The 26,370-nt window shown below is 51.2% G+C and overlaps 1 protein-coding gene across 6 annotated transcripts in view; it reads left to right on the top strand.

Moving 5' to 3' along the window:
* The window catches only part of MYOCD (myocardin), a 156,791-nt gene that overhangs the window by 87,935 nt on the left and 42,486 nt on the right, over positions 1–26,370 (top strand). For 2 of the 6 annotated variants that reach the window (XM_080401347.1, XM_080401349.1), the window contains exon 1: positions 2,736–23,976. The exons of 2 other annotated variants lie outside the window; for them this stretch is intronic. In XM_080401347.1, the coding sequence (XP_080257473.1) occupies positions 23,922–23,976 (55 nt within the window). In that variant the 5' untranslated portion in view covers positions 2,736–23,921. Of the gene's footprint in view, positions 1–2,735; positions 24,769–26,370 lie in introns of those variants that run through there. 2 more of the 6 variants (XM_080401346.1, XM_080401348.1) reach the window with 2 other exon arrangements.

Consider the following 26,370-nt stretch of genomic DNA (forward strand, 5'->3'; position numbering starts at 1 on the left):
AAAAGCAGAGATGGCGCCCCTGCCTTTTCCCACCAAGCCCCACATGTGCCCATGCCATCTTGCTTACTCTCTTAATAATTCATGGGAGGCAGCTCTGGGATTTCGTGCTGAAGCAGTCAGGGATATTTTCCCCGGGTTGTGAGGCAGCGAGGGGGAAGGTTCCCGAACCCCCCTCTGAGTTCTGGCACTGGTGCAATTAAATGAGCTGGAAGAGGTCCCTTCCCAGCAAGGGCCGTGCATGCGCTTACAATGGCATGTGCTCTCAGGAAGGGGGAGGTCCCCATCCAAACCCCACACGCAGCTGGCTTCACAGCACACTTCACCTTCACCTGACTCATTTGTGGGTCTCCTTGCTCACTCTGACTTTATCTGATTTATTTTGCTTGCTTCCTGCCTTTGGCCTAGGATCGCCTTTGCTGATATGGGGCAGACACCTACTGGCAGCAAACCACACGAAAATAGAGATTGCTCAGGGAGCACAGACCCTTAGGAGCAGCCTGCAGAGGGAGATGCCAGCCTGGCGCTGGCAGAAGCAGGTTCCCTCACCTGAGCTGGGCTCCCCAGCTGTGCTCTGGCTTGCTGGTGAAAACAAGGAGCACAGGTCTCCAAGTCAAGGCACCGATCACCACCAGATTTAAGAAGGGAATTTGAGGCAGCTGTGACCAAGTCCGCGAAGGAAAGAGTGCCAGGACTGGAGCCAGCTTCTCCCCAGCATCTCAACTGTGAGGGCAGGGTACCCAAAAGCCAGGGCAGCCATCACCTCCTTGCACCACACGGAGTGGTACTGAGAGGCTGCCGCCCCATCACAGGCTGCCCACCCCCATCCTGTCACACACTTCACATCTGGCAGAGGCTGGAGGGTCCTTGCCGGCTTTGGGGGACTGCAGAGAATGGGAACTACATTTGCTAGATGAAATAATCCTTGCTTTTCCTGACAGAATGAGCCCCATACACGACATACCAGTGACAGCCTTCCAGCTCCCCACTGCACAGGTTCAGTGGCACATCACAACATGAGGTAACAGCCTCACAGCAGGATTTGGCCCTCTTAGCTTCTTCCTGGAGCTCTGAATGCCCTTTTAAGACATTGCCCCACATGGTCAAAGGTGCCCTGTACTTCCCTGCATCTCTTGATGGTTCCTTGTCAGCTAGGCATGGTTAAAAAAGCATGTGATGTTTGAAATGTTATTTTAGGGAGAGTGACAATGTCTAGCAGTCACTGTACTGCAATACTGTGGTTACTTTGCTGAGTTCAGGCAATGCTGAGAGCTCATCCTCAGGCGAGCAGGCACAGGTTGGCCAATGTCAGCATTGATCCCTGATTGTGTTTAGCTGCAGTTCTTTCAGGGCACGAGGAAACGTCCTGCATTTCTGGCTAAAACCTAGGCTGCTCTTTTCAGATAAATGAAATGGTGCTGCCAACCAGTTCCAGCCAAATGCAGAACTGTTGCATGGGGAGATGGTCAGCACGGTGTGGTGGAAAAGTAAAGCTGGTTTTCCTCTTCATAGACACATGTCTCTCTGGTTTTGGTAGAAGTTTGTTGCTTGCAATTCTCCTGATTAAAGAAAGAAGAAATTTAGTAACAATAAATAATATGGTTTACCAAACTATGGGTACTGTAAGCACTACTGTTGCTGCTATGGTGATGGTCTCAGCCATAACAGGACAGAGCTTTGTAGAAATGACACCTTTGATTAGATTAATGATATTTGATCTTAGTTTTAGTTGATCTTGGAGTAGTGGAAATTGGCTGCCACATACAGCATGGATCATGCCCTTGGCAGGTGGGCTTCTCCTCCAGGTCGGGAGTTCAACAGCTGGAAGTCATGGTGAAGACTGGAGTGCACAATTTTATCATAACACAAGTATAACCCACCAATGTAATGTCACCATGAAAGAGGCAAATGCAATGCCAGGATGCCTCAGGATGGCTCCTCCCAGCAGAGATAGGGAAAAACTGGTGCCAGGGAGCCCCGGAGACACCATGTCTGGAAAGGTGCATGCAGTCCTGCTGGCCTGCTTAGAGACACATTCATTCCTCTCTGCACATAAGTCTGTGGTAAATACCAGCAATTAACAAGAGCTCTTCTTGGTTGCTTAAGCTAAAGATCTTTGATGGCAGAAGAACAAAATAGGTATAAACTGGTCATTATGAATTTAATCTGAAAGTGAAGATATAGGGTCTGAAGGTCAGGAGTGAGATACAGGAACAGACTCCCCTATGAACTGTGAAAACTAATCAAATTGCTTTAAAATGGAGATGATTCACTGGAACATAAAGGCACTTTGCTCTCTGTAGGGTCAGGTCCAGCAAACTGCAGCTCAGTGGTTCCTTGCTTGCACAGGCTGCCCAGTGTCAGCCCACTCTGCCTTGTGTGCAGGGGGCTGCTGGTGCAGAGGCGCTGAGGAGCGCTGAAGCAGAGGCTCTGGTTATCAGCCCTTCCTCTGAAATTCTCTCATCTCTCCAGAATGGTCTGTTTGTTTTGCTCCGTCTTTCATCTCCCAGGACGCACTGAAGTCCCATTTTTTCTGGAATGCTGCTGAGAAGAGGCACTGTTGCAGCATGTGCATGCAGATAGAAAGGGTTTGCTAAATATATTGTAGCTCTCTGTGCCTTGAAAATAGTAAATGTTCTCTCAGAAGTTACCCCCAGCCAAACCTCTGTCCCACAAGGATCTATCTTAGGGCAGACAGTGTATCTGCCAGGGATCTGTGGGGTATCAGTGTATCCTCGCTGGGCAGCCCAGCTGTGCACAGCCCCAGGGCACCTCAGCTCCACTCCCAGGTAGGGAGAAGGGGATGCGCAGAGGGCTCAGTAACAGGGGTGTAGGAGGAGGCACAAGTACAACCCACACGGGAACTCAGTAAATCCTTGCTGTCACACACCCAGAGCAGAGAAGAGGCAGCAGCCTGCTGAGATGTGAAAGAAGGATGTGTTTGTTGCACATTAGCACAGGGTAGTGACAGCTTCTCGCATACTGAGGAGCTTTTAACTCCCCTTTCCTGGTGAGACCCAGCAAGCCTCCTCACACAAGCACTTGGCAAGGAGGAGCAGAGAGACCCCACAGCCAGAAATCAGGCTGCTCCCCCCCAAGCTCTGCCAATGCGCCTTTAAACAGCTGTCATTCGACTTGGCTATTTGTTAGCATTCGCATTGTGTGACTGATAGTGTAAATGGTCTGCCATTGTTCCTGTTCCCTAACTGGATGGCTTTTAAACAGGAGACCCAAAAATACACTCTAGTAAGAAATATCAGATGAATAGTCACTTGGGATTGAATTCACATGCTTCTGCCTTGCGAACACTTGCCCCAGCGTGGAGCTGCCATGCACATGCTCACCAGGAATCCCAGCACTCCCAGAAATCCAAGCAAGCTGGACGTCAAGCCATGCGGAGCACACATCTTGGCAAAGCTCCTGCTCTTTACTGTGTGACTGGCTCTGGGGGGTACTGAGCAACTGCTCTGAGCACTGAGGGGTGAGGCTGTCTCCAAGTTGAACCTGTTTTATTTGTCAGCTTTGTGTTCTCTTCTGCACATCTCCCAATGGAGGAGGTGTTGCTTCATGTCCTTGCTGTGAGCTTTGTCCCGGACAACCGCTGCTGTGACAGCTCACATCACTGTACCGGTTACAGACCGCCCAGGTCCTCTGACACTGCCTCTCCAGCTCTTTCATCCAGGCTGCTGAGCAGAGGTGGAAATCATGGATGTAGTGCAGCATTCATGGTCATGGCTTCTGTCTGGGCAAGTAAGAACCGTGGCTAGCAGCCCTGTGCAATGTCTGGTGCATGCCACAACCCCTTCTCTCAAAGTACACGAACATTCAGCCCTCCTGCAAGCCGCCTCTTGGCTGGGCACAGGTGTGCACAGCAGAGAGGAGGAATGCAATGACTTCACATGCACTGACTACAATAACATCTGCAGCTATGTGACTCGGCACCCTTACCTCTTCCTACCCTGCCCACTGCCTGGAGGGAGCAAAAAGGTGTGGAAGGAAAGTGCAGTCATGGGGCAGTGATTTGCACCACAATGTGCATGCCAGGCACCCTGCTCTTGTCAACTTCATTTGCAAATGTCTCAGTCTGTCTCTCCAGAGGCCTTCTGGAAATAGGACCTGGACCCTCTGAGTCCCTGCAGGAAAACAGGGAGCCAGGCACTGCTGCATAATCTTAGACAGGTGATAAATCCTGCTATTTGCATCAGACAGGGAGTTTCCCTGGCAGGTAGGCAGTGGTGTGCCAGGCACCAGATGCGGCTCAGTGCTCCTCTCTGCACATGGTGAGGAAGCAGCATGGTGCTGGGCTCCTCCAGTGCCTGCCCACAGGGCTGTCTGAGTGACAGATGGGGGACAGCGGGGACAGCTGCACCTCCCAGGGCTGCAGGGATGCTGCAGAGGAAAATCTCCCTTTAGCGGGAGCTGCAGGAACAGGCAGATCTGGGTTGCCTCTGTCAGTGTGGGATGTCCCAGGCAGCTGCTGTGCAGAGTGCAAATGGGAACACAGATCATCTGCGAGGGAGGCTGGAGGAGTGGCTGTTGCTCCCTGCCAGAGTCACTGTGCCACTGCCACTCTGTGCTTCGGGCTGACAGGGTTCCCACAGCCCAAACGCTGTTCAGCAGACCTGCACATTGCTAACTCTGCCTGCGTTACATACCAAGGTACTTTTCACTTGCTAGAAGGATTCAGGACAGGTTTTATATCCTGAGTAGGGCTGGGGTGGCATTCAAGAAGGTGATTCCGATGCCCAGAGATGCATCCACCCTGATGAGGCTCTCCTTGATGGAGCTGGCTAAGCATCCCATCTTGGAAACTCAAGGGAAGAGTTTGTAGCAGAGCAGTGCCAGGTCGTGATTGTTAGGTTTTTACTGGGGAAGCAACTGAGATTCAGTTCTGGTCTCAAATCACCTCTTTCCTGCAAGCGTATCACTCCCTCCTGGTGAGAGGGAGGGTCCCGTGGACCTTTGATTCTCTGCAAGAGAAGGCTTGCCCATGTCAGTGCAGGAGAGGGCTCACAGCCAAGAGCCTGGAGCCCATCTACATTTGAAGGATGGGGTCAGGACCTGTCCCTTGCCCCAGCCTTTCTTGCTGCCACTGTATATCAGTAAAGAGGATAATATCCAGATGGGCCTCTGCAGGATGGGCTGAAGATGAGTCCTATGGCATGGGACTCCCCACCACACGTCTGGCATAGGACCTCCAAGGGGTTGAAGGACTGATCTGTGTGTTTCCCTGCTCAGCTGGGTAACCTCTCTGACATGACATCTGAGAATGTGACATGGATCTCAGAAAATCAGGGAAATGCAAATATTTGTGATATTAGAAATAGCTACAAAAATATAGACCAATAAAAGCCATGATTAGGATTATAATAAGAAATGCATTCCAGAGCTGCCGCTGTGTCTTAGCTTCCTTGGGAAGCTGGCATCTTGGCCTCCCTCTGCCAGGGCTGGTTTTCCCCCGAGGATTGCCTCGACTACATCTTTCCTGTGTCTATTGTCTGAGATGTCCAACACTATCCCTGGGGGCGAAGAAGGGGGACATGAAATGGAGACTTCTGAGGAACTGTGTCCAACCTCAGCTAAAAAGGCACTTTCACAGGCAGACAAAACCAAATCTTTTTCTTTTCTCCCAGGTTGTAGTACAGATTTTGTATCGGTCATTTGGTGTGCAGCCAAGAAGGGATGAGAACTGTCCACCACAGCAACCTGATAGTGCCAACGCAGTTCTCTGCTTGCTGAAGGCAGCGGTTGGAGTAGCCAACAAGCAGAGAATCAAGTGAAGCTCTGGGTACTGTTCAGCTGGTTTCAACAGTTCTGCACTGCTTTTCATCAGATCTTACTGCTGCCTTCATAATGCCACAGAACAGCCTTCTGGAGGACAACCTCTGTCTGCAGAGACTTAAGAGTGTATTCAGCCCTAGCACGCAGGATGGGAGACTGTAGGCACTGGGAGGTAGGCGCACATGGATGCAGTCAGGATCTGGAGGAAGGGAAGTCAAAGGGGTTGGCCACCCAGGGCATGGAGGTGGGACTGAGGCAGGCAGCGATGAGGGGAGGGGTTGTGGGACATGCCTGCCATCTTGTGTTCCCAGACTTTGCTACTGCCAGGAATGCACATGTGGTCATTCCCATCACGTCTAGTGGCTGTCCCCTTCATCACTATGGTAGTGGTGAAAACCCTCCAGTAAGTCTGTTGAGAGATACTGCTCTTTCCAAGCTGGAATGGCTTGTCCCCCAGCCAACCCCTCCTCCCACACCAACTCAGATGTGTTTGCCTTTCAGAGACATTACAAGTCTAATTGAGGGCAACTTTATATAATCCTCTTAGCCAATAGTTTTCCTCTGGAAAAAAACAATTCCTTTCTGGAAAACACTGGAATTAAGCACATACTGCTGCAGTGAGGTATGAGCGGTCTGCAGCCTGGAAGCAAGGTTTGCCTTGTGAGCGCAGCTCTGCTCACAGCACACACCAGCGCAACGCAGCGATCAGCCCCCCCAGTCCCACCGGCAGCGCCTGCCCCTCTGCCTTGGCCCCACGCACCATCCAGAACAGGAGGAGCATGTTTGCTTGTCTCAAGTGCTTAAGCATCCAGTTTAAAGACTGTCTCATTTTTCTTCATCCTTCCCCCTAGGGATTCACTTATCGCATTTTTAGGCGACATTTTTGTCTTTTGCTTGCACCTTTGAGTGCACACGCACGCTCAAATCACAGTAAAGTAAAACTATTCCTTCCAAAACAGAAACTTGTTCTTGTCAAAATTCCCATCTAAAAATATCCCTGAAAAGGACAAGAAAGTTTAGCTTGGCATGAAAATGTGGGTACCGTGAGGAATGCCATTTTTCAGTGCTACCAGAATGGGCCCCACAATAGATGCATATCATGGATACACAGGTTCTGCCCAGAATACGTGCCTCTCCTGTGCCTGACTGTGCACTACAACCTATAGATTGGACATGCCTGGTAAGCAAAAGCCTGTGAAAAACTGCAGGGTGCTTCAGGCCATCTGACCGGCCAGGCAACAGTGCACAAATTCCAGAAAAATGCCGTCTCCAATGAGGTAACAAGAACACGAGTCATTTTGATGTGGGTGTACAGACCATGGCAAGGGACACCCCCCATCCAGAGGCATTTAAACGTCTCAGTAAACCCCGTGTGAGAGGGGAAGTGGGCCAAGAAGTGGCTTGCTGGAGAGGGACTTCCCTGAGCTGGCAGGTGACAAAGGCTGGTTCCCTGAGCATCAGTGCCGACCAGAGCTCTGTCTCCTACACTAGTTTCTCCAGTTTGACATGCACCCGCTCCGCCCAGGAACCGGTGGTCCTGCGCACCTACAGTCAGCACACTGCATTCCTGGCTACTTCTTGATCTCCCCTTGAGCAGTCCTTGCTTTCTCCACGGAACCCTGCCTCATCGTTGTTGGGATGTCGGGAGAACCCACTTTCCACACACCGATCCATCTCTTCCCTTCTGCCCACAGCCGTACCCAGCTCCCACCGGTGCCAGGCTGGCAGGCTGTGCTTCCACGCTTCGCTCCCAGGTAGGCACAGGCAGGAGGCTTCAGGGCAGGGCTGACTGGTACAGCTCTCTGTGTGTGGTGGAAGTGCCTGTTTCTCTTCTGATAGCACTTCCATAGGCAGGTGGATATCCCCTGAATCAGGTGTCTTCTCAGTAACACGGCAAGAGTTCGCCCAACTTAACTTCTCCAAAGGGATTGCTGCTTTCCCAAGTGACTGCTCTGATGCCTCTGGCATGCCCCAAGGATCAGGAAGCTGCAAAGGGCACGCTCATCCCCCGCACACCAGACACTAAACTGGGGTCTGTGATGGCAAAACAACCCTTCTTTCCCATTATCAGCTAGATCCCTCTCAGAAAGGTCCCCATCTGTGATGGCTCTGGGGCTGCTGATAGTGAGGTCCTTAGGTCAGGCCGTTTCTGTACAAAGCCGCCTATCTCAGCTCAAATCCTTCCCCATTCTGTGTTTTAAAACAACGCCTGGAGGGCCTGAGCACTCCGGACAGGAGACACGTTCAGTAATCTGTCTGTGGCTGGCTGCTCAAAGTGCAGCTGACACCTGTCAAAGCGATAGCAGAGGTGGCTTCTCAGAGAGGCCACTTCTTAAAATCCTCTGAGGTTCACAGCAAGCAGGAGCCAGTGTCCCTCAGTCCTTATCTCCCAGCTGCGCTGAGAGGAACCTGAGGTGTGTGAAGGCAGCTTTATCTCCCCAGGAGACAAAATGCATTGAGTAAATAAACTGCCCAGTGAAATAAGCTGCCGGGTGGGGTTAGGTCCCAGATGTGTTTCTGGGGCACATTTTGAGCCATCACATCTCCCTGCTGAGCAGGGAGGAGCTCAGGAAGCAGTGGTGTGCACTGCCAGCACAAGCCTTCCTCACACACCATGGAGAGCAGCAGGACCAGGGCATGGAGCAGCCTCCTGCACTGCCCACGGTAATCAGCATGTGGTGGAGAGAGCAGGTAGAGGGGGTGTCCCCCTCCAGTGGACCTAGGTGAGGGCAGGATGACATGGTGTCACCCAGAAGCAGGTCCCTTGGGAACGTGATGTGAGCTGTCACAAAGATGTTGGCCACCTGCAGTGGTGTCACAACCTGGAAGATGCATGAGGTCCCCCTGGGCTGGAGACATCCATGCAGCATCGCTCTGGCTGTCACCAGGAGAACATTCCCACATTTCCTTTTAGACCAAAACCGGTTTGCTCCTCCTTTCCCAAGCACAGAAACCAGCCAGGTGTCCCATCAGAGGGCAACAGCTCCACCCCACACGTCTGCACAGGGATGTGGATGTTTGCTGGCCTGTGCCCCAGGTTATGCGCTCCAAGGGTGATGAATGTCAGCCCACAGAGGAATACAGCTGAGGAGGACGGGCAGTGCTGTACCAGAGCAGTCATCTCCCCCTTTTAGCTCTCTCCCAGCTGCTTCCCTCCTTCTCCTGTACGAGGGAAACTGGTGACCAGAGTCCGGGGTCAGGGCTGCACTCGGAGGAGCAGGCAGTCCTGCCATGTCCTGATTATGTCATTGGAAGCCAAAAAGAAAGCCAGGTTTTCTACATTTTTTCCCCAAATGTCATTTCCATTAGGTCGTCTGTTTCAGCCAATTTAAGCTCTTAGCAGAATTCCCACCAAAATTTATATCAACTATTTTAGGGAAGGGTTTAAAAAAGTGAAAGAGTTTGACTAATTTTAAACCCAACTTTCCCGAGGGACACTTAACAAAACATACAACGTCTAAAAACCTTTGCCGTTTCAAAGAGTTCAAAATAACATTCCAGAAGGGATCTTTAGAAAAATGTTCCTGCACCGGTCCTGTTCCCGCTGCTGGGCTGGGCCGCCTCCCTTTAATGCACCACATTTGTTTTCCATTTAGGTATCAAACCTACATTAAAATAAAATCTCAGAGTAAATGAAATCAAACTAACCTGCCTCCTTTCATTTTCAGAATATTTAAGGCATATTAAAGGAGCAGAGCCTGTCTATTTTCATTTCCAGCGGGGCCAGGTACCGGAGCTCGCCCCGCTGAGCCCATGTGATGGGGATGGGGCTGAGCACACCTTTGCCTTCTCTCATCCCACCCCACCGTGCTTTGCACCGTTAGTCCCAAAGCCACTCCAGGAGAGATGCTTTTGCGTGTCCCTGCCACCCCGACTTCGATATGAAGGCACCCTGGCTGCCACTTGCAGGGAATACAGTAAATCTCGTTTTACACTAATCCAAGGACTCTGTGAAGCTCCCTCCATAGCCTTTGTTAGGAGACACTGGATGGGTTCAGAGATGGTTTTATTAAGAGAGGCTAGGAAGGAGGTATTTAAATCACCCTGCTTGGTAACCTGATGGAATTTTATCTGTGCTCAGCCCAAAGGAAAATCACCGCATTGCTTGCATAATCCCCTTCCTCATCTAAAAATCAAAGAACTTTCCTCACTTGACCAAAAAATATGTGATTTCCTTTTCCTGCTGTAATTTGTCACTTTTAAGGTGCTCCCCTCACTCACAACCACCCCTCTGCCACTGTTTTGCCCAGGTTACATGCTGTCAGGTCTAGGTGCGGGTGCTGGTCCCCAGCTCGGCGGCAGGGTGCTTGGTTGGGGTTTAAAGCCTGAAATTCCGGGTGGGAACCTCATGGGTGGTCTTACTGGCTGGACAACCCATTCTTGTAGCCCATCGCCTTCATGCAACAGCACAAGCAATCTTGGTGATGGCAGGCAGTGGAAAGCATTCTACATTTGTATTGGTTTGTGTGGTAGGGAGGGTTACTGAAAATATTAGCTCTTTAGGAAGAAAGATCTCTTTTGTCTGATTTATTCCTAGTTTTCCTAGTATGGATACCCTTCAGACAAAAACATTTAATTCTTAATTTTTTTTTTCTTTTAAAGAAATAAAAATTCAGAATTAATGTATGTGAGTGAAGATCTGCCTACAGAGCATTTACTAAAATATTAACTATACAAGTAACTCAATGTGATTACCTTCTTTTCATTAACAGCAGACGGTATTTCTTTTTGTCAACAAAGATATTTCAGATTTATCGAAGCGTAGTGGAATACGTCTGGGTCCCAAACATACAAACAAAACTATAAATAGTTAGAGAAGATAAGAAAAGTATCTTACGTAAATACTCAGCCTAAAATGAATACAGAACCCAGGAATCCTTCCTTGCTCCCCAGTATATTTAACATTTCCAGATGTGCCTGGATGACCAGTTTGGGATTAAAGTTCTGAAGCTGTGTGATGTGAGGCCCACTCTTCAGGCAGAATTAGTCAGAATAAATGTCCTACAGCACATCCACTTTTCTACAGTTCTCCCTGACTTGAATAAGCACTTTGATATATCACGACAGAGACATCTTTCACTTGATTTTGTCTGTCCTGCAGACCATTGACAGACAGTTTCTTTTTCTTACTGTGGCTTCAAATTCTTTTTATCCCTTTGGACCATCTGGTCCTGCAGTCATCAGCACTAAACAGATTTAGATGTTATGGTGGACCAAGGACCTCGCTGTCCTCAGCAACCTTCACATTATTTTGTTCGTGAGTTTGGCCAAGGGAAAACGTCGTGTCTTGCAGCGTGTGACATTTCGCAGCAGGAGCCCTCTGATGGTACCTGGACCTTGTCGTACCTTGGGTGTGAACAGCCCCTGCGTGTGTTATAAGTATTATCCCATGCAAAGAGCCCCAGGGATCGCTTTCCAAAGCCTTTTCCAAGAGGACTGAGATTCGTTAGACAGATGGACAGCACGATCCTCGGTGTGAGACATGCCGGGTTTATTGCGCGGTGCCTAAGCTGGTACACGCTCCAGCAGAGCCTCCCCATCCCACCAGACTGGCGGAGGCGTGCTGCGCCCGTGACGGCACACAGGACACGAGAGACGTTAGAGCTAGAGCTGGGCATTTGAGGGCTTCCACTCTGGCCTGTTCTCAATGATCCGATAGCCATTCACCCAGCTCACACCCACTTCAACCACCCCGTTGCTGCATAAAGACCCCTACTGTTGTCCCCTCTGTGCCAGGCCCCCAGAGGGACGCTGACGCTACATGAGACCAGACTGTAACTGTACAGTATGCATTAAACGCTTCTCCAGCGGTAAGATCAGGCTGAACCACCACCAGGAATCCACCCCTCACACAGCCATAAGGAGACGGGATTTGCCATGTTGTCCCAGCTAACAGGGCACGAGCTGGCCGTAGCTCCACAGCTGAAGCTCTTGATTAAGTCACGTCCTAAGAGTGGCACATTTCATGCTTTTACCATAAGCACTACAACTCCTCAATACATCTACACAGATCTGGCTGGCCAGCTGGGGAGGGGTTCAGAAGAGAACTGGAGAGAAGGTGAGGGCAGGGTAGAACAGGACTGGCTCATGTTCAGACCAGGTGCTTCTTGCTCTCTATCTCCAGGTTTTCCAGGCTCGTTTTGCTTCCTAATGTCACTGTTCAGTACTGCTTACATGTCTGCCTCCCATCAATTCAGATCTCTTTTCCTACCATGCCACTGCACTGCTCTCATTTCACCAGGAATCTCTTTGGCCCCCACAAGTCCATTCCCTCCATGCCCATCTCTCCATGCCATCCAGGGATCAGCTGTCCTCTCCGTCCTTTGGTCTCGGCCACGTCTGGTGGGATTCATCTCCTCTCACGTCAGTTATCGGAAAGTTAGCAACTAGTCTTAGCTGTCATCTAGGCTTCCTCTCTGCTTGATGGAAAGAGAGTGTTTGCTCCGCAGACCAGCTCCTCCCAGTCTGAGCTCAGCGTGGAAGATAAGCAGAGCAGATGGCCCTCTGCCAGCACCTGCTTTTGTCCTCTGCCTGCCCAGGAGACCTGAGAGCTGAACTCTGCATCTAACTTTTAGACCTTCAAGTTGGGAAGGATGAATGTGGCTCTCACAGAACAGCAGCCTTGCTGCTTACAACAGAGCAGGGGGTTGAAGGCAGCCCCTGCTCGTCCCAGGACTGGCAGCTCCCACCAGCCCAGGGAGGAATCGCCTCTCACAGCCAGCACAGGTCACGTGCAGGGTTCTCACAGACTGGCTTCCTTCTCATCCAGAGATGTGAGGCTTTGAAAAATCCCTCAGTGCTTTCAAGGGGGAAAAAATGAGGTTATTTTCTAAAAACGGATTTGTAAGAAATGGGATATTGTAAAGAACGAGGACAGACACCTCCTTTTGGTTGACTTTCCCTCAGAATGGACAGGAAAAGGCTTTTTAGAGCAGTGTGTGAGATGGTTTTATCTCCAAGTTTCCTATTTACCTGCATTATAGCATTAAGTTTATGTTTACACAGTATTTCAGAGACCTGTCCAAATAACTTTCCTGGTGGTTTACAAGTCAGCAGTAGGAAGCTCTCCGTTACCATTGCTTTACTCGTTCCTCATTGTGGAGGTATGACTACAGGGACACACAGCTATGTGGTTCGAAGTGCAGTGCTGCTCTGTCTGTAGCAGCAACTCTATTTCTCATCATTTGGAAAAAAACAAGCATATACTTAAATGTTAAAAGGTTTTACCTAGCATTGATTTCTGTTTTCATAATCTTTAAAACAGTAGGTAAGTCCCATGGTCATATCAAACTTGTCCCCATTTCTCTTCTTGTTTATTTGGGTTTTATTATCTTGGAAGAGATTTTCTGGAAATTTTGTGTCTCTGCTGCAGCGCCGTAACGAAGTCTTTGCTCAGGTTTTTCAACTCCAGAACTGTGTTTTGCAGACCATGGCACCACCATGGCCCTCCCCAGCTGGGAGAATTTCAAAAACTCTGCTTTGTCTCCTGCTCGAGTAGCCTAAATTGATTGAAGGGGGAGACTTGGGGAGGCTTCTGCAAGCAGGATTAACTGCCAGCTCTCCTGGCTTCATGGCAGCACAGCTCCCATTTCTGGTGAAACGGTGACCGGTGGAGGAAAACATCTCAGCCAGCCCAGGTGAAAGGCTGGCAGGGGAGGATTTTTGCAAGGGAGGGATTTCTGCAGCAGACAGACAACTGCCCTGCGGAGGGCTGCTGGGGGTACCAGTATTCTCGGGAAGCTGGCAGCCCACACGCTGCAGACGGCGCAGCCCCTGCTGCAGAAGATGAACAGATACATGCGTGAATGGAGAACTCCCTGCAGACCTGGGCTTACAACAGGCGCTGCAGAGCAGTGAGCCAAGGTGCAAGACAGTAGCAGTCTGAAATCATATAAATAAGCAACACAGGCAGATCGCAATGAGCAGATTCCTGCTCTTGCCTCAGGCCTGCACGGCAGCACAGGGCTAGCTGCTCCCTGAAGGCTGCCATGTGCCTGCGAGAGGCTGCAGTACACAGGGCATCCCAGGCGTGCTGATGGGTGCCAGTCCCCAGGGAGCCCGGCAGCATCCATCTCCCCAGCAGCTCTGCTGGGTGTAGGCCATGACCTCACCACATCTCGTGGTGTTTTGGAGGAGGCAGAGCCCTACAGGAGTCACAGATGCTCTGGTTTTAGGCATTGTCTCTTCTTGAGAACAGAGGTGGGAGAATTAGGCTGGAGAAGGTCCATGTGTGAGGGAGCCTGGAAGCTAGGGCCCTTCCAGGATGCTCCTGAGGAGGTGAGTGAGCTCAGAGGGCTGGGAGCTGGGTGCTGGACACCGGAGACAAACATCACCATCCATGGGCTCCTGTTCTGCCCCAAACCACCATGGCCACATATATTCCTGCCAGACACTCTGGGCTGAGGGGACACTGAGCAACCCTTTTACACTGGTGAGGAGTCCAGGCTGAGGTGTAAGGGGTAAGATGGGGCAGGACAGGACACATCTGTGTGGAAGCATCTGTGATGGGGCTGGCAACTCCATGAGGGTAAGGACTCTTAGCCCAGGAAGACCAAAGGGAAGTCCTGTCAGGAGAGGCTCAGCTGGGATCAGCGTCTGTGTGTCCCTGTGCCTGAGGAGCTCATCTGAGCCCAGAGGTACCTGGGTGGGGAGGGCTGGCAATGCCACAGGCATGTCCTCCAGGAATCTGACAGTTTGAGTGAAATTTGGGATACATCTGCACCCTCTTCCATGGCCAAGGCAAGCAAGCAATGGCACAAGCTTCAGTGAAATAATGCATCTAATCCGCCTGAGTAATGCTAATGCAAGCCTCTTGATTAGTGTTTAGAAACCAGGCAAACAATTGATTTAAAATAATTGGTAAATTATGATTAAATAAAAACATTTATACAAAAGAGTTTGTCATTGATATGGTTAAATAAATATTTGTAGAAGTAACTTATACTTGGCCCCGTGCCTGGGCGATGAGCTCTCTTGGGCTGGCTGTGGTTTCATTTTAATAAAGACCAGGAGGCATTCCAGAAATACATAATGCTCCCAGCCCACCCGATGTATATCTGGGGCTTTAGCTCTGCTCGCCACTAACCCGGGCCCAGCTTTGCTTCTTATCACTTGCAAGTGCCTGTCACACCCCCTCCCCAAAAACACTCTCCTTATTTAGGGCTGAACCACAAAACAAGTGGCTGCGTCGAGGCAGTTTAGTGGGCAGGAGGGAGGGATGTGGATGGAAATGTTCAATTCTTTGCCGCTCTCCTGTGTGGCAGGACAGAGGTAGGGCTGGGTAGGCTGCTTTGTAGCGAAACCTCAAGCTTTGGAGCTGCTGCAGGGCTTACAACAATACAGCTCTTATCTGGCCCTGCTCAGTGGGAGATTTCCAAGAGCTTTACCAAGAGGTTAGCCTCATTACCACCATTCAGAGATAAGGAAAGGAAAGGAGACGTGACTTGCCCGAAGTCTCGCTGCGCTGCAGAGGGAACAGAAGCCAGGTCACTCCACCGGCCGGAGCCGTGTGGAGCCTCCACAGCTCTCAGGGTGCTCTGTCCAGCTCAGGCATGTCCTCCTTGGGTCTGTTAGCCTGACAGTTTCTGTGCTGTGTGGCTACCAAGCCTCTCCCATGGACTAATGGGACTTGTGTAGCCGCTCCAGACACCTGCGTGCTGCTGAGCATCTCTGCACAGTGAGCAGAGGGTGAGGCGGGGAGACAGGTCTGCAATGCATGTAATCTGGGGGGTTTGGAGGTGATGCTGGCACTGCCATTGCTTCTCTCCCTCATTTCCAGCCAGCCATCAAGCCAGCAGAGCTTGGAGCAGGCCAGGCACAACTCTCCTCGCCCCTGCCTGCATGCACTGCAAGCAGTGAAAGGGCCATCACTGCTGCAAAATGCACCAGCTCATGCTGGAGGCTCACACGCTCCTTATTGCTCTCATATTGGTCCCACAGCCGCTTGCACAAGGCTGGCCTGATGGGAAGCCCTGCTTGTAGAGATATCGCCCCAGCCCCAGCCTTCCCCTTCTTGTGCTTTGGTAGTGGTTCCTGAGCACCGATGCTGCAGCATGCGCTGCCCAAGCTGGGGCAGGACGAGGGCTGCCTGGAGGGGGTGTGCATTTGGCTGGCCTTCAAGGCAGGAGAGCCAAGCAGTTACTGCATGCAGCAGCTGGCTCATTCACCGTGACAGCCCTTCAGGAACACGCAATCGACCTGCAGCCTAGACAGGACATAGAGAGTATCTAACTGCATGGTCTGGGGATGTGAAGGTGTGCTTGGACTCTTGCCTGGGGCCACCCATGTGGCTGGCTGCTCAAGGGAGGAAAAGAAGCTTGAAGGATGCAGGAGGAAGGCTACAGGTAGCCAGTTGTAGGCTTGGTTTGTACCATGCACAAGGCATTCACGGGGCGGAGGGAATTCCGTGCAGCATTTCAGACTTACCCCATGCACTGCTGCAAGGGGAGCTCAGCACCTGCGAGCACCCTGATTGTGGCCCGAGACATCAGAGCAGCCATGGGTGCTAGAGGAGTCCCATGAAGGGAGCAAGTCACCAGACTCTGCCATCCCTGCCCAGCTCCATTGGGAAACCATCCACAAAAATGTCATCTCCAGCAGATTAAAATAGAAATTTGCCTGTCTCAGCTGTGAGACACAGAATTACGCGGTCCCATCCAGCATATGCCTCCCTCAGTTATGCCCTCAGGGAATCAACAAAGTTTGTCACCAGTCCTCCTCCCCACCACCTCCCTATGGGGACAAGACCCTCTGCTGCCTGTGGGTCCCTACCAGGGCTGCACTCAGGGCAGAAGGTGCTGCTGTGCAGATCCCCCCGCTGAGGGCACTGCCCTGACCTTGGTGTCCCACATGGTCATGAGTCAGGAGGCAGCTCTTGGCATCTTCCATCCCATAGACTAGATCACTGATGCTTCTGGACAACATGGGCCATGTCTAGCCCCACTCCCTCCACTCTCTGCATGGACACAGGAGGTCCCCAAGTGCCTTGAACTCCTGCCAGCACGGCCCACTTGACCAGAGAGCTGTGCTCAAGCCAGCATTCCCATTGGGAGCATCACCCCTCCTGCTGACTTCCCCAGCCTCAAACCAGGCTGAGGCTTTGAGCCTTTAACTCTTCCTTCACTCCCTCTGATCTGCCCTACCCTGAGATGCCTGGAGCTGATGGAGTGGCTGCAGCCACCGCTGCCAAAGGTGTCAGGAGGGAGTCCCCCCAACCCTTCCCACTGCCCGGAGCCAGAAAGATGGGTGACTGTTGATGCATCCACCATCCCTGCAGCCTGGACCACGTGGGGAGTGATGGGCAGGGACATGGACAACCACAGTGTCCTCTGCACCCACTGTGCATCCCTGCTCGGTGAACACAACAGGCAGAGTTTTACAATCACATGTTTATGCTAGTAAAAAACATTTTACATAATCTTTAAACAGCTATGTCATATCCCTATTTTCATTCTCTGATCTCTCTGTTTTGAATTGGGAGTGGAGAATTTAGCATATTTACAGGCAAGTAAATATTATGATGAAAACATCAGGCAGCTTAATAGTAGCTTTAGTAAAGTGTTTTTGTGTTCGTGTTGTCAATTGCATAATATCTTCTGGACCTTCATAAATTAAGGGATCTTGCTTGGATGCTGGCAACACTGTGATAAATAGTTCACAGCTCAAATTCAAGCAAGGCCTGTCTGCTGTCAGAATGGAAAGAGCTCATGACATCTCCACCATAAATTCCTGCCCTCAAGCTCTGTGAGGAGATAGGGACATGACAGGCCAGTTTCATGCCTGGCAGACAGTGGCAAATTCAAGGTAGACAAATGCCGCTGTGATGATGCTTGCCAGGACCTGGTGCAATCAGAAGGTAAGGATTTGTGGGTTGTGTTGGACCATCCACGCTCACAGTTTCCTGACCAAATACAATGCTCTGGGTTCAAGTCCTGAGCTAGAACCAAGCTAGGATCAGCACAGTGACGGAGACACTGCTCCTTTGCTAGCTCCAGCTCAGAAAAGCTCTGTCTGTCCCAGGATATGGAAAGGACTATCCTGGCTATTTTCCATGAGAGCACCAGAGGACCTCTTTTCTGTGCAATTCACCCCGGGCTCGTTCTCAGGCATGCAAAGACAAGCTCATTGCAGGTCCCTAAAGACCATGACCGACAGCACTGTGGGAGCTGTGCTTGGGCAGTCTCAGAGCAGGAGGTCCATATCTGCCCTAACTTCAGATGACTGCAGTGATCTGTGTCTACATCATTGGGTCCCATTAATGAGCAGTTCACCTGGCCCATTTTAAAAGTCTGCCTCAGGGAAAGATTGCTTCTTCCACTCTATTAAGGTATGACACCCTGGCAGTAGGTATCTTCAAAGGATGTCCAGAGCTCCCTGTGAGCCTTGGCTACTGGTTTCCCTGTGATGCCTGCCCTCTACCCAGTTTATCACAGATGTACTGGTTATGAATGGAAGAATGGCCCCCTCCTGATTAACATATTTGTAAAGGCAAATCTGCAAATCTCTCTCCAGCCTTCCTCCTCCTTCAGGGTTCAGAGTTATACCAGCATGGGGACATTCAGCACAGAGCTCTGTGCCAGTGCAGCTGTAACTCCCCATGGGACCTTCATGAGCACAACTACACAATCACGCAGCAAATTATCACTAGCCTACACATGGGATGGGGAGAGTCAGGGTCATAACTTCATCCCATCAGATTTGTCTTCCCAGAGCATCCTGTGGAGATTGAAGAAATAAGGCCACAGCAGGAGGGATCTTCTCCAAATGGGGCTGCCAGGTGCTAGAGAGAGGAAGCCAAAGGCAAAATGGGCCCAGTCCTACCAGAGAGGATGGTCTGAGCAAATGTGACTGGCAGGATACCAGGTTTGGGGAAAAACTTTGCTTGGACAGTTGCGAACTGTTTATGAGACCTTCTACTTGGCATTACATGCAACCCTAAGTCTTGCAGTGAGTGTGGTTTGCTGAATTCAGGGGTTTGCAGTTGACAATGCCAATAAATACACTCTGTGCTGACATCAAGACCAGCAGCAGCTGGAGTACATGGGTGAAATGGCAGTTCTTCCTCTGGTGCAGAGCTGGACCTCCTGCGCAACGAGAAAGCAAATGGCAGAGCAGTGGGCTGGGCAATGTGAATCCCCTGCGTGAGGCTGAGAGGGCAGGAGACAGACCCCAGCCTCACCTGGCAGTGCAGCCCTGGCGGGGTCCGGGAGACATCTGCTCCTCGAGCTGCAGTTCCACAGCCCTGAGACCTGCTGGGGCTTGGCTTCCTGCAGCACAGGCACTGTGTCACGCGCTGACCACTCCAGGTCCCCAGAGGGATTTCACAGAAACACCAGCTCATTTGGGTCTTTTTCCCACAGATGCAAATCTACATAGAAACAAACAATCTGTTTTAAAATAAATCAGTACCATAAACAATAGGGTGTGCTGGAAGATTAGAAGGGACTGCTTCCTAGTATCTGGTGAGCAACACAGAGCTGATATCCTTATGGCTCTGGGGTGTGACTTCTCAGTTCAAAGGAATTCCCTACCATGACTAATTTATTCTGGTATTTAAGGTTCAGTCGTTCACCCACTGCAGTCGATGTGACCCTGTTTACAGCAGAGATGCCTATAGCAGTGCTGAACGCTGAACAACGGGGAGCAGTATTGGGTTTTGCAGTCTTTGGTACCTATGTGCCTGTATCATCTTCTGAAGAAAGGTGGCAACTGGTGGTGATGCCCGCCCTTTTCAGAGCTGAACAGTGCCTGGTGTGGCACAGTGCCTGGTGGCACATATGTCCAAGACAGGTGAAGGCTGGGCAGTGTGAACTCTGGAAACACATGAAGACCTCGTGGAGGGTTTTACTATTTCTGGGCTAAGGCAGGTAGCCTCCGGGCAAATGGCTGTGTCTGTGGTGTGATCTCAGTGCCTGTCCTCCTTGCCTTTCCTCTGAGTTTTATGGGAGACAACTTATGTCTGTTTCCTGAGGACATCAAGGATACATGTGGTCAGGGCTGACTCTCACATAATGACCAGCACAGGGAAACACCAGCTCTGAACTGTGAATTCAGCAGCTGAGTCATCTGTGGAGATGAGTCCTCTCTTAGAGGTTGCATCACCTCCTAAGAAACAAGCGTGGACAGTGAACCCAGAGCTTGCAAGGTCTGGACACTGGTATTCCCTGAAGGAGGAAAGGGAGAGGGAGAGAGAGGGAGGGAGGAGGGCAGGAGGAGAAAATGTCTTTCAGCTGTTCTGAACTCTCAGCCTTTGTCAGTGGCATGGTTTTACAGGGTGTAGATTGTGGCTGTTCAGTTTTGGAGAGGGGAGAAAGGATTTCTAAGAGTAGGTCCTGGAATCAGCATCATGGGGTTTGAATCTTCACCCTCTCAGAAGCCTGGGGTCAACTAATAACACGGCCTCCCGCCAGAGCCCACGTGTGCCTGCTCCCTTCCCACACCTGCCTAGCAGGGAGATGCAGCAGCGAGACACAGGACAGACCTGTGGCATTGCTCCCCATGGGGGTCCCTCTGTGGGTGCAGCACGTGCACAGAGTCCACAGGGCAGCAAGGGAAGGTTCTCCTGGCCCAGTCAGGCTCAGGCATGGTTTAACAATCTGACTGGTTCGCTTTATTACCGCTTAATTCCATCACAGGCTTATCTCTGCATTAAACAGAGTGGTAAATAGCACGCTGGGTTTTAGTCAGTTCTCTGAGAGGCTGTCGGATAGGTAGGTGGGAGCAGGAACCTAAGTAGGGTGCCTAGCGGAGATCATGAACTGGCTTGCTTCTCCCATAAGTGCCTGTGTAACTCACCTTACCTTACTTACCCGCTTAGTAAGGGCAGGGCATTGCCCTCAGCTGGACTAGACAATTGGCATACTATGTAAAGCATCCCAAGGAGAGAGAAACAACCATTGCAAGCACCAGCAGAAGAGCAAGAGGTGGAAAGGACGGTGGCCAGGTAATAACAGCTCCGGGGCCAGTAGTATGCTGGGGCCTGTCTTTCCTCCAAGTATGATTAAGGAGAATCAGAAGTGATTTTAGAAGAAATTTGTCAAATGAGTAGTAGCAAATCTCTGGGACCTGGTAGTCCCAGAGGACCACAGAACTCTGTTCAAAGGAACACATCACTGCTGCTAAGCACCGTGTGAGTCCCCACTGCCATGAGCAGAGAGGAGCAGTAAACCTGATGCTCATTTTTACTAAAGGCTTCAGTGAGCCCAAGGAACTATAAACAAGTAGTTGTTCATGCCAGTTTGCAAATTCGTTGAATAGTTTTAGCAGAAATATGGAGGAATTCTATGTACAAGGGTTACCATGCTCACCAGTTGCTCAAAAGCCTTTAAAGGATTCACTGACAGTATGGGTAAGAGTGGGCCAAAGAATACCGTCGCTGTGATTTCCAACCAGCCTTTCAATGAGATTTCTCCTCAGGCATCTCTAGCTCTAAGCTTGCAGGTAGGAAGAGGAAAAGCTTTCCAGGGACTAATGACCTGTTATAGATAGGAATAAATGGCCATTTGTCACATCTGAGTGAGGTGGATTGTGGAGTGCCAAAGGAACGTGTGCCGGGAGAGGCCTTCTCGGCCGAAACGTTAGGGAAGAGAGGAGATGATTCAAAATGACTAAAGCAGTTAGAAATAAAACTTCCTGCGAACAGCTGCAGGATGCCCTCTCCGTGCTGAATGCCTGGAAGACGAAACATCAAATGAGATTCAGCATCAATAAATGCAATAACGCACAGAGCGGGGAGGAGAAATGACCAGTTTCTGCATCTCCACAGTCAGGAGCCCAGCTCCAGCAATGGCTGCTCAAGGAAGAGAGACTAGGGTCACCTCAGGGTTGGGAAATAACAGCCCTGTGTCTGTTGGCTGCCAAAGTGACCAGCACCAGTTTCTGTAGCCTTCTCGGAAGAGCACCTCGGTGCTCTCAGGGTGGTGGCTCCGACACCATCTGGACAGGGAGCTGCATGGAAGTGCCAGAGAAGAAAGATCATCTTGAGGTGTTTGCGCTGCCACAGTTACTCCTCAGCCTCCCTAAGAAAATTCTGGTTTAACTAGGAGGTGAGTTTTTAGATGAGATCATGGCATTTATTTCAGGACAGCACCACTCATGAGGAGAAATCCATTAGATGGGACATGCCAAACATAGTGGACTAAAATATTATGAAAAATTAGTAAGGAACAAGCCTCCTGGCCACCTTGCTGGACACTGCAGTAGGGCTCTGTTTACTGACTCAGGTCAGTGCTTGGAGATGAATTTATTTCAATAACCTCTCCCTTGTCAGACATTAAGGAATACCCACATCATCAGACACAGCATGACCAGGAAGTCACACGTCCAGCCCCTGACAGCTGCTGGGCTCAGCTCAGGACAGCCTCATTGCATGGACTCTGTGAGGGTGAGGGACCCCAGCACTTCTCAGCTGTAAGTGAGGCGCTGCTGGAATCGGAATCAGAGCTTCTGGGGCTACTGGGTTTCTAAGGTCTCTAGCAACAGGAGCCTACAAGTCTGGAAGCCCTGAAATACCTATCACCAAGCCAAAATGTTTAAGAGGACTTTCCAGGAACCACAGGATTAAAAAACCAAACAAACAAAAACCAAAAAAAACCCACGCCCCATCCCCAAATAAAACTCACACCGCAAAGCAAAACCCCAAACCAGGTGTGAGGGAGTTTTCAGGTGGGTGTTTATGACCTAGTGGGAATTGAGGCAGCTGCCCACGTGAGACGTATGTGTCAAGGAAGCTGAGACCAGCCCTTGACTTGGCTTGATTTGTACCACTCGTGTTACAAGCTAAAAGGTGTCATCAGTTAATTTTCTTCCAATTACCTCAAGTGAACCAGGCACAGGCTTGGGGAGGGGGAGCTTCAAAAGGTCTGTATCTCTTTACTTCGCATGTTTGCAAAATGTTTTTCTTCTCTGAGAGACCGTTTGGCAGGCGGAGGAGCCCCCTCTATTGCGGCTGTGCCCAGCCTGCTTGGCGGTACTGTGCTCACCTGTAGCACAGGAAACTTTTAAGATCCAGCCCTGCCTGACGTACTTGGCATTACCCCGAGTGTCCATGTGTATTCGACAGGTAACAGGTCTGAGCCTTCATGTCCCACTGCCCTCCTGCAACACCTGCACTGTCCCGCAGCACAGCTGGAGAAGTCACGGTGCAAACTGCTGCCATTCACAATAGGTCTCCCCCCAACCCTGATGGAGTACCAGTATTAAACACCAGCCGGGCAGGCTGGCAGCAAAGTCTTGTGGCTTTTTTTTTTTTTTTAAATTGGTTGGAAACAGAAGTGCTGAGGTGATAACGGACTGTCTCCCGTTCTTACCTATGCCACCAAGAGTGGTTCCAAAGAATGTTTATCAATATGGTGATGATATATCCTTTATATATAGGATAGCCCCTTTATATATAAATATAAAGTACCACCCCCCCGTGCCGCAGCCTGTGCAGCCCCACGCCGGCCCAGCCACGGCCACAGCATCTCTGGGCTGGCTTGCGGGACTCCGCACAGCCCGGACCCCGCAGCACTCCTCGGCTGGCTTGCGGGGCCCCGCAGCATCCCTGGGCTGGCTTGTGGGACCCAGCGCAGCCCCGGGCGACCCCGGGCCCCTGCAGCCTCGCTCGCTGCGCCTGTACACGGAGCGACCGGGCGAGGGGCGGCAGCAGCGGCCGGGGTCCCGGGGTCCCCGAGCGCCGGGGGGGCGCCCCGCGGAGGCGCTGCGCCGCTCCGTGCCGGGGGTCGCCGCGCCCGCCCCGCCCCGCGCCGCGAAGGGTTAAGCGCGGCCCCGCGGGCGCTTCCGAGCGGCGGCGGCGGCGGCCGGGAGCGCCGGGGGCGCCGCGATTGGCTGCGGCCCGGCCGGCTGCGCTCGGTGTCGGGTGACAAACCGCCCGGCCGGGACCGGCCCCGCTCCCGCCAGACGATGGCACCCGGCGGGACGCCCGGGCGCTGGTAGCGCGCTGCGGGCCGAGGAGGGTCCCGCCGGCCCCGCGGCCACCGTGCGGCTGGGCCCGGGGCGGCGGCGCGGTCGGTGCGGGCCGGGGCCCCCCCGCTCCGGCGCCCTGAGGGCACCCCCGGGGGGCCGAGCCCCGGGCGTGGGGCTTCTCCCTGCGGAGGGCGTTAATGGTTTAAGCGAGGGGCGCCTGGACCTGGCCCCGAGGCACCATGACGCTCCTGGGGTCTGAGCACTCCTTGCTGATCCGGAGCAAGTTCAGATCAGGTAGGGGAAACCTTGGCGTCTCTCTTCAAACCCCTCTCCCCGGCCGGCCGCAGCCACGGGGGCTGCGCTGAACGTTTGGAAGCAGCATGCGAGCAAAACGTGCAGGGGGTGACAGAGCTGCCACAGCTTTGCTCTCAGCTCTCGGGCTGTTCTGCCAGTGGAGAAACGCATCTTCCTTCCTTCTCTGTCGTTTCTTTCTTTTTTTTTTTCTTTTTTCCTTTCCTCTTTTCTTTCTGCTTTTTCATTGTCTTCGATTTATGTCTGGGGTTTATTTCGGTAAAACTGCAGTTCCCGGGTCTCCTCCCCTGGCCCTGCTGCAAGGGATTCGGGCAGGAAGCCAGAAGGGCATCTGGGACATACGGAGCACCCGGTGCCATCCCTGTGTCCCAGGTGCTGGTGCGGGTCCGGTGTGGTAACGGCAGCCAGGACGGGCCCGACGCTCTGACAGGCAGGCAGCTGACTTGGTGCCATTAAGTTGTGACTAATTGGAGAAAAATGAATTTGAAGAAATGCGTCATTTTTAGAAGTAAAAATAACAAATGGAACATGAAAAGTATTTAAAGTGACATCATCAGAGAAATAAAACCAGAGCCGCGCGATTGATTGCCGCTCTCGGAGGGTTCGCAAGTAAAACATGCCTCCGTGCCGTAAGTTAGGGGAAGCACCAGTAAGGGGCTTCTCAGAGGACATTCGGCGTGAGTGAAGGTGAGTGAAGGTGAACTATGGGACGGTCACTTCTAAATCAGACCCTCTGCTGGATATTCGTGCCTTTATTCACGGGCTTTATTTATAGTAAGTATGTCGTGTTTGCGAGTGGGTATCTTTACTTGTAATTTTGTTTTAATGACCGTGATGTACTGTAATATTAACAGTGATGTCAAAAAATGTTCTTGAGGAGCTTTCTCTGACCTTCCCAGAGGTGAAGTCCTCCCGGGGAGTATTATCTGTGAGGTTGTTCAGACAAACCAGCTGCATGTGCCGTACAGGATGCTGTAAAACCGGACCCGGGAGTCACACTGGAACATGCCCCCGGTCTGGCATGTCACCCACGCCGTGTGTGGTTTTGCTTCCTCAGGCACTGCAGATAATGAAATTGGAGATTTATGATACTGATGGTAGACATGAGTGGTGTTATCAGGATCTCTTAGATAGCTGGGTGGTCAATTTAAACTTTGTTTTCTCAGCAAATACAGAGTTGGCAGTTGGTTGAAAACCCAAGAGCGTGTGTGCAAACACAAGTGTCCTAGTCTGGCTGAATTATACAAAACTTGGGTCCAGGGCTTTGGTGTGGTTTCCATATCGCTCTGATCTTACATTTCATTAGATTAAGTCATTCCTTAGATTTTGTTGGTATATTATGGTACATTGCTGTTCGTCTGAAAAAAGTTCTTAGTCTGTAACAATTCCTCCAGCAACTACAAAGCAACACTGCCACCTTTCTGACGAGAGGCGGCTGGGCTGCCTTACATGTCCCCGCATTCTTTTCAAATGAACCAGTATTGTTTTTAAGGCTCATTTCTGGTTTATTTGTAAGCTGGCTTTATTATGGAACCAACAGTGGGATCTCTAAACATATTTTTCAAATGATTCTCCAGTAAAAGTAAAACTTTGTGGGTCTCTCTGTCCATAAATTCTCGTGCCTTTCAGCGTTTCTAGGGCAGTCACTTTGTGGGGCATTCTTTGGTTCATGACTGAATCCCACAACTGCCATCCCTCGCTATTGCCTGGTGAAACACAGGTTTCCCATTTGACAAGATTTCTCTGCCTGTTTTTTTTGTTTGAGCTGGGATTGCCAAACTCCCAAATGCACGCCTGCAGCTCGCTCGCTGCGCTGCTAGGACCGCTGCAGATGATGCAGGACCTGGTCATCACAGTCTGTGAGACGGGGGAGGAAAGCGGGATGCTGAGGAATACACATAAATCTGTAACTGCTTTCAGTTTGTGCTGGTTTTTTAATAACGTGGGGAATGGAGAAAAAAAGCTAACATTTAATGGTTGAAGTGGTTGAACCTCTTTTATGTGCAAAGACTCTATGGGACAGAGTTTCCTCTGGTGTCCCTGCTCCGTGTGCTGACTTCGGTAGCTGTAAAGCCCCACAAGGATGGCAGGAGGTGCAGTGCTCTGATTTACTGTCCTTCACTCACCTGGAAGAGGGATGAACATCTCAACCCATCGCCCTGCACCACACTGCCCTGCACAGCTCAGGGGCTGTAACACGCTACGGGACAGCAGCAGTTCACACAGAGAGTCATGTAGCTCACACGGAGCATGTGAAGGAAAAACCAGGAGGGGTCAGGCCCCGAAATGCAAGCCCCAGGGAGCCAGGCTTCACCACGCACAGTTGCTTTGGAGATGGTCTTGCTCAGGCAGGTGTGAGGCTTTGCTTGCTCCCCA

The sequence above is a fragment of the Falco punctatus genome, assembly GCF_963210335.1.
Source record: "Falco punctatus genome assembly, chromosome: 1".
Taxonomy (NCBI): Eukaryota; Metazoa; Chordata; class Aves; order Falconiformes; family Falconidae; genus Falco; species Falco punctatus.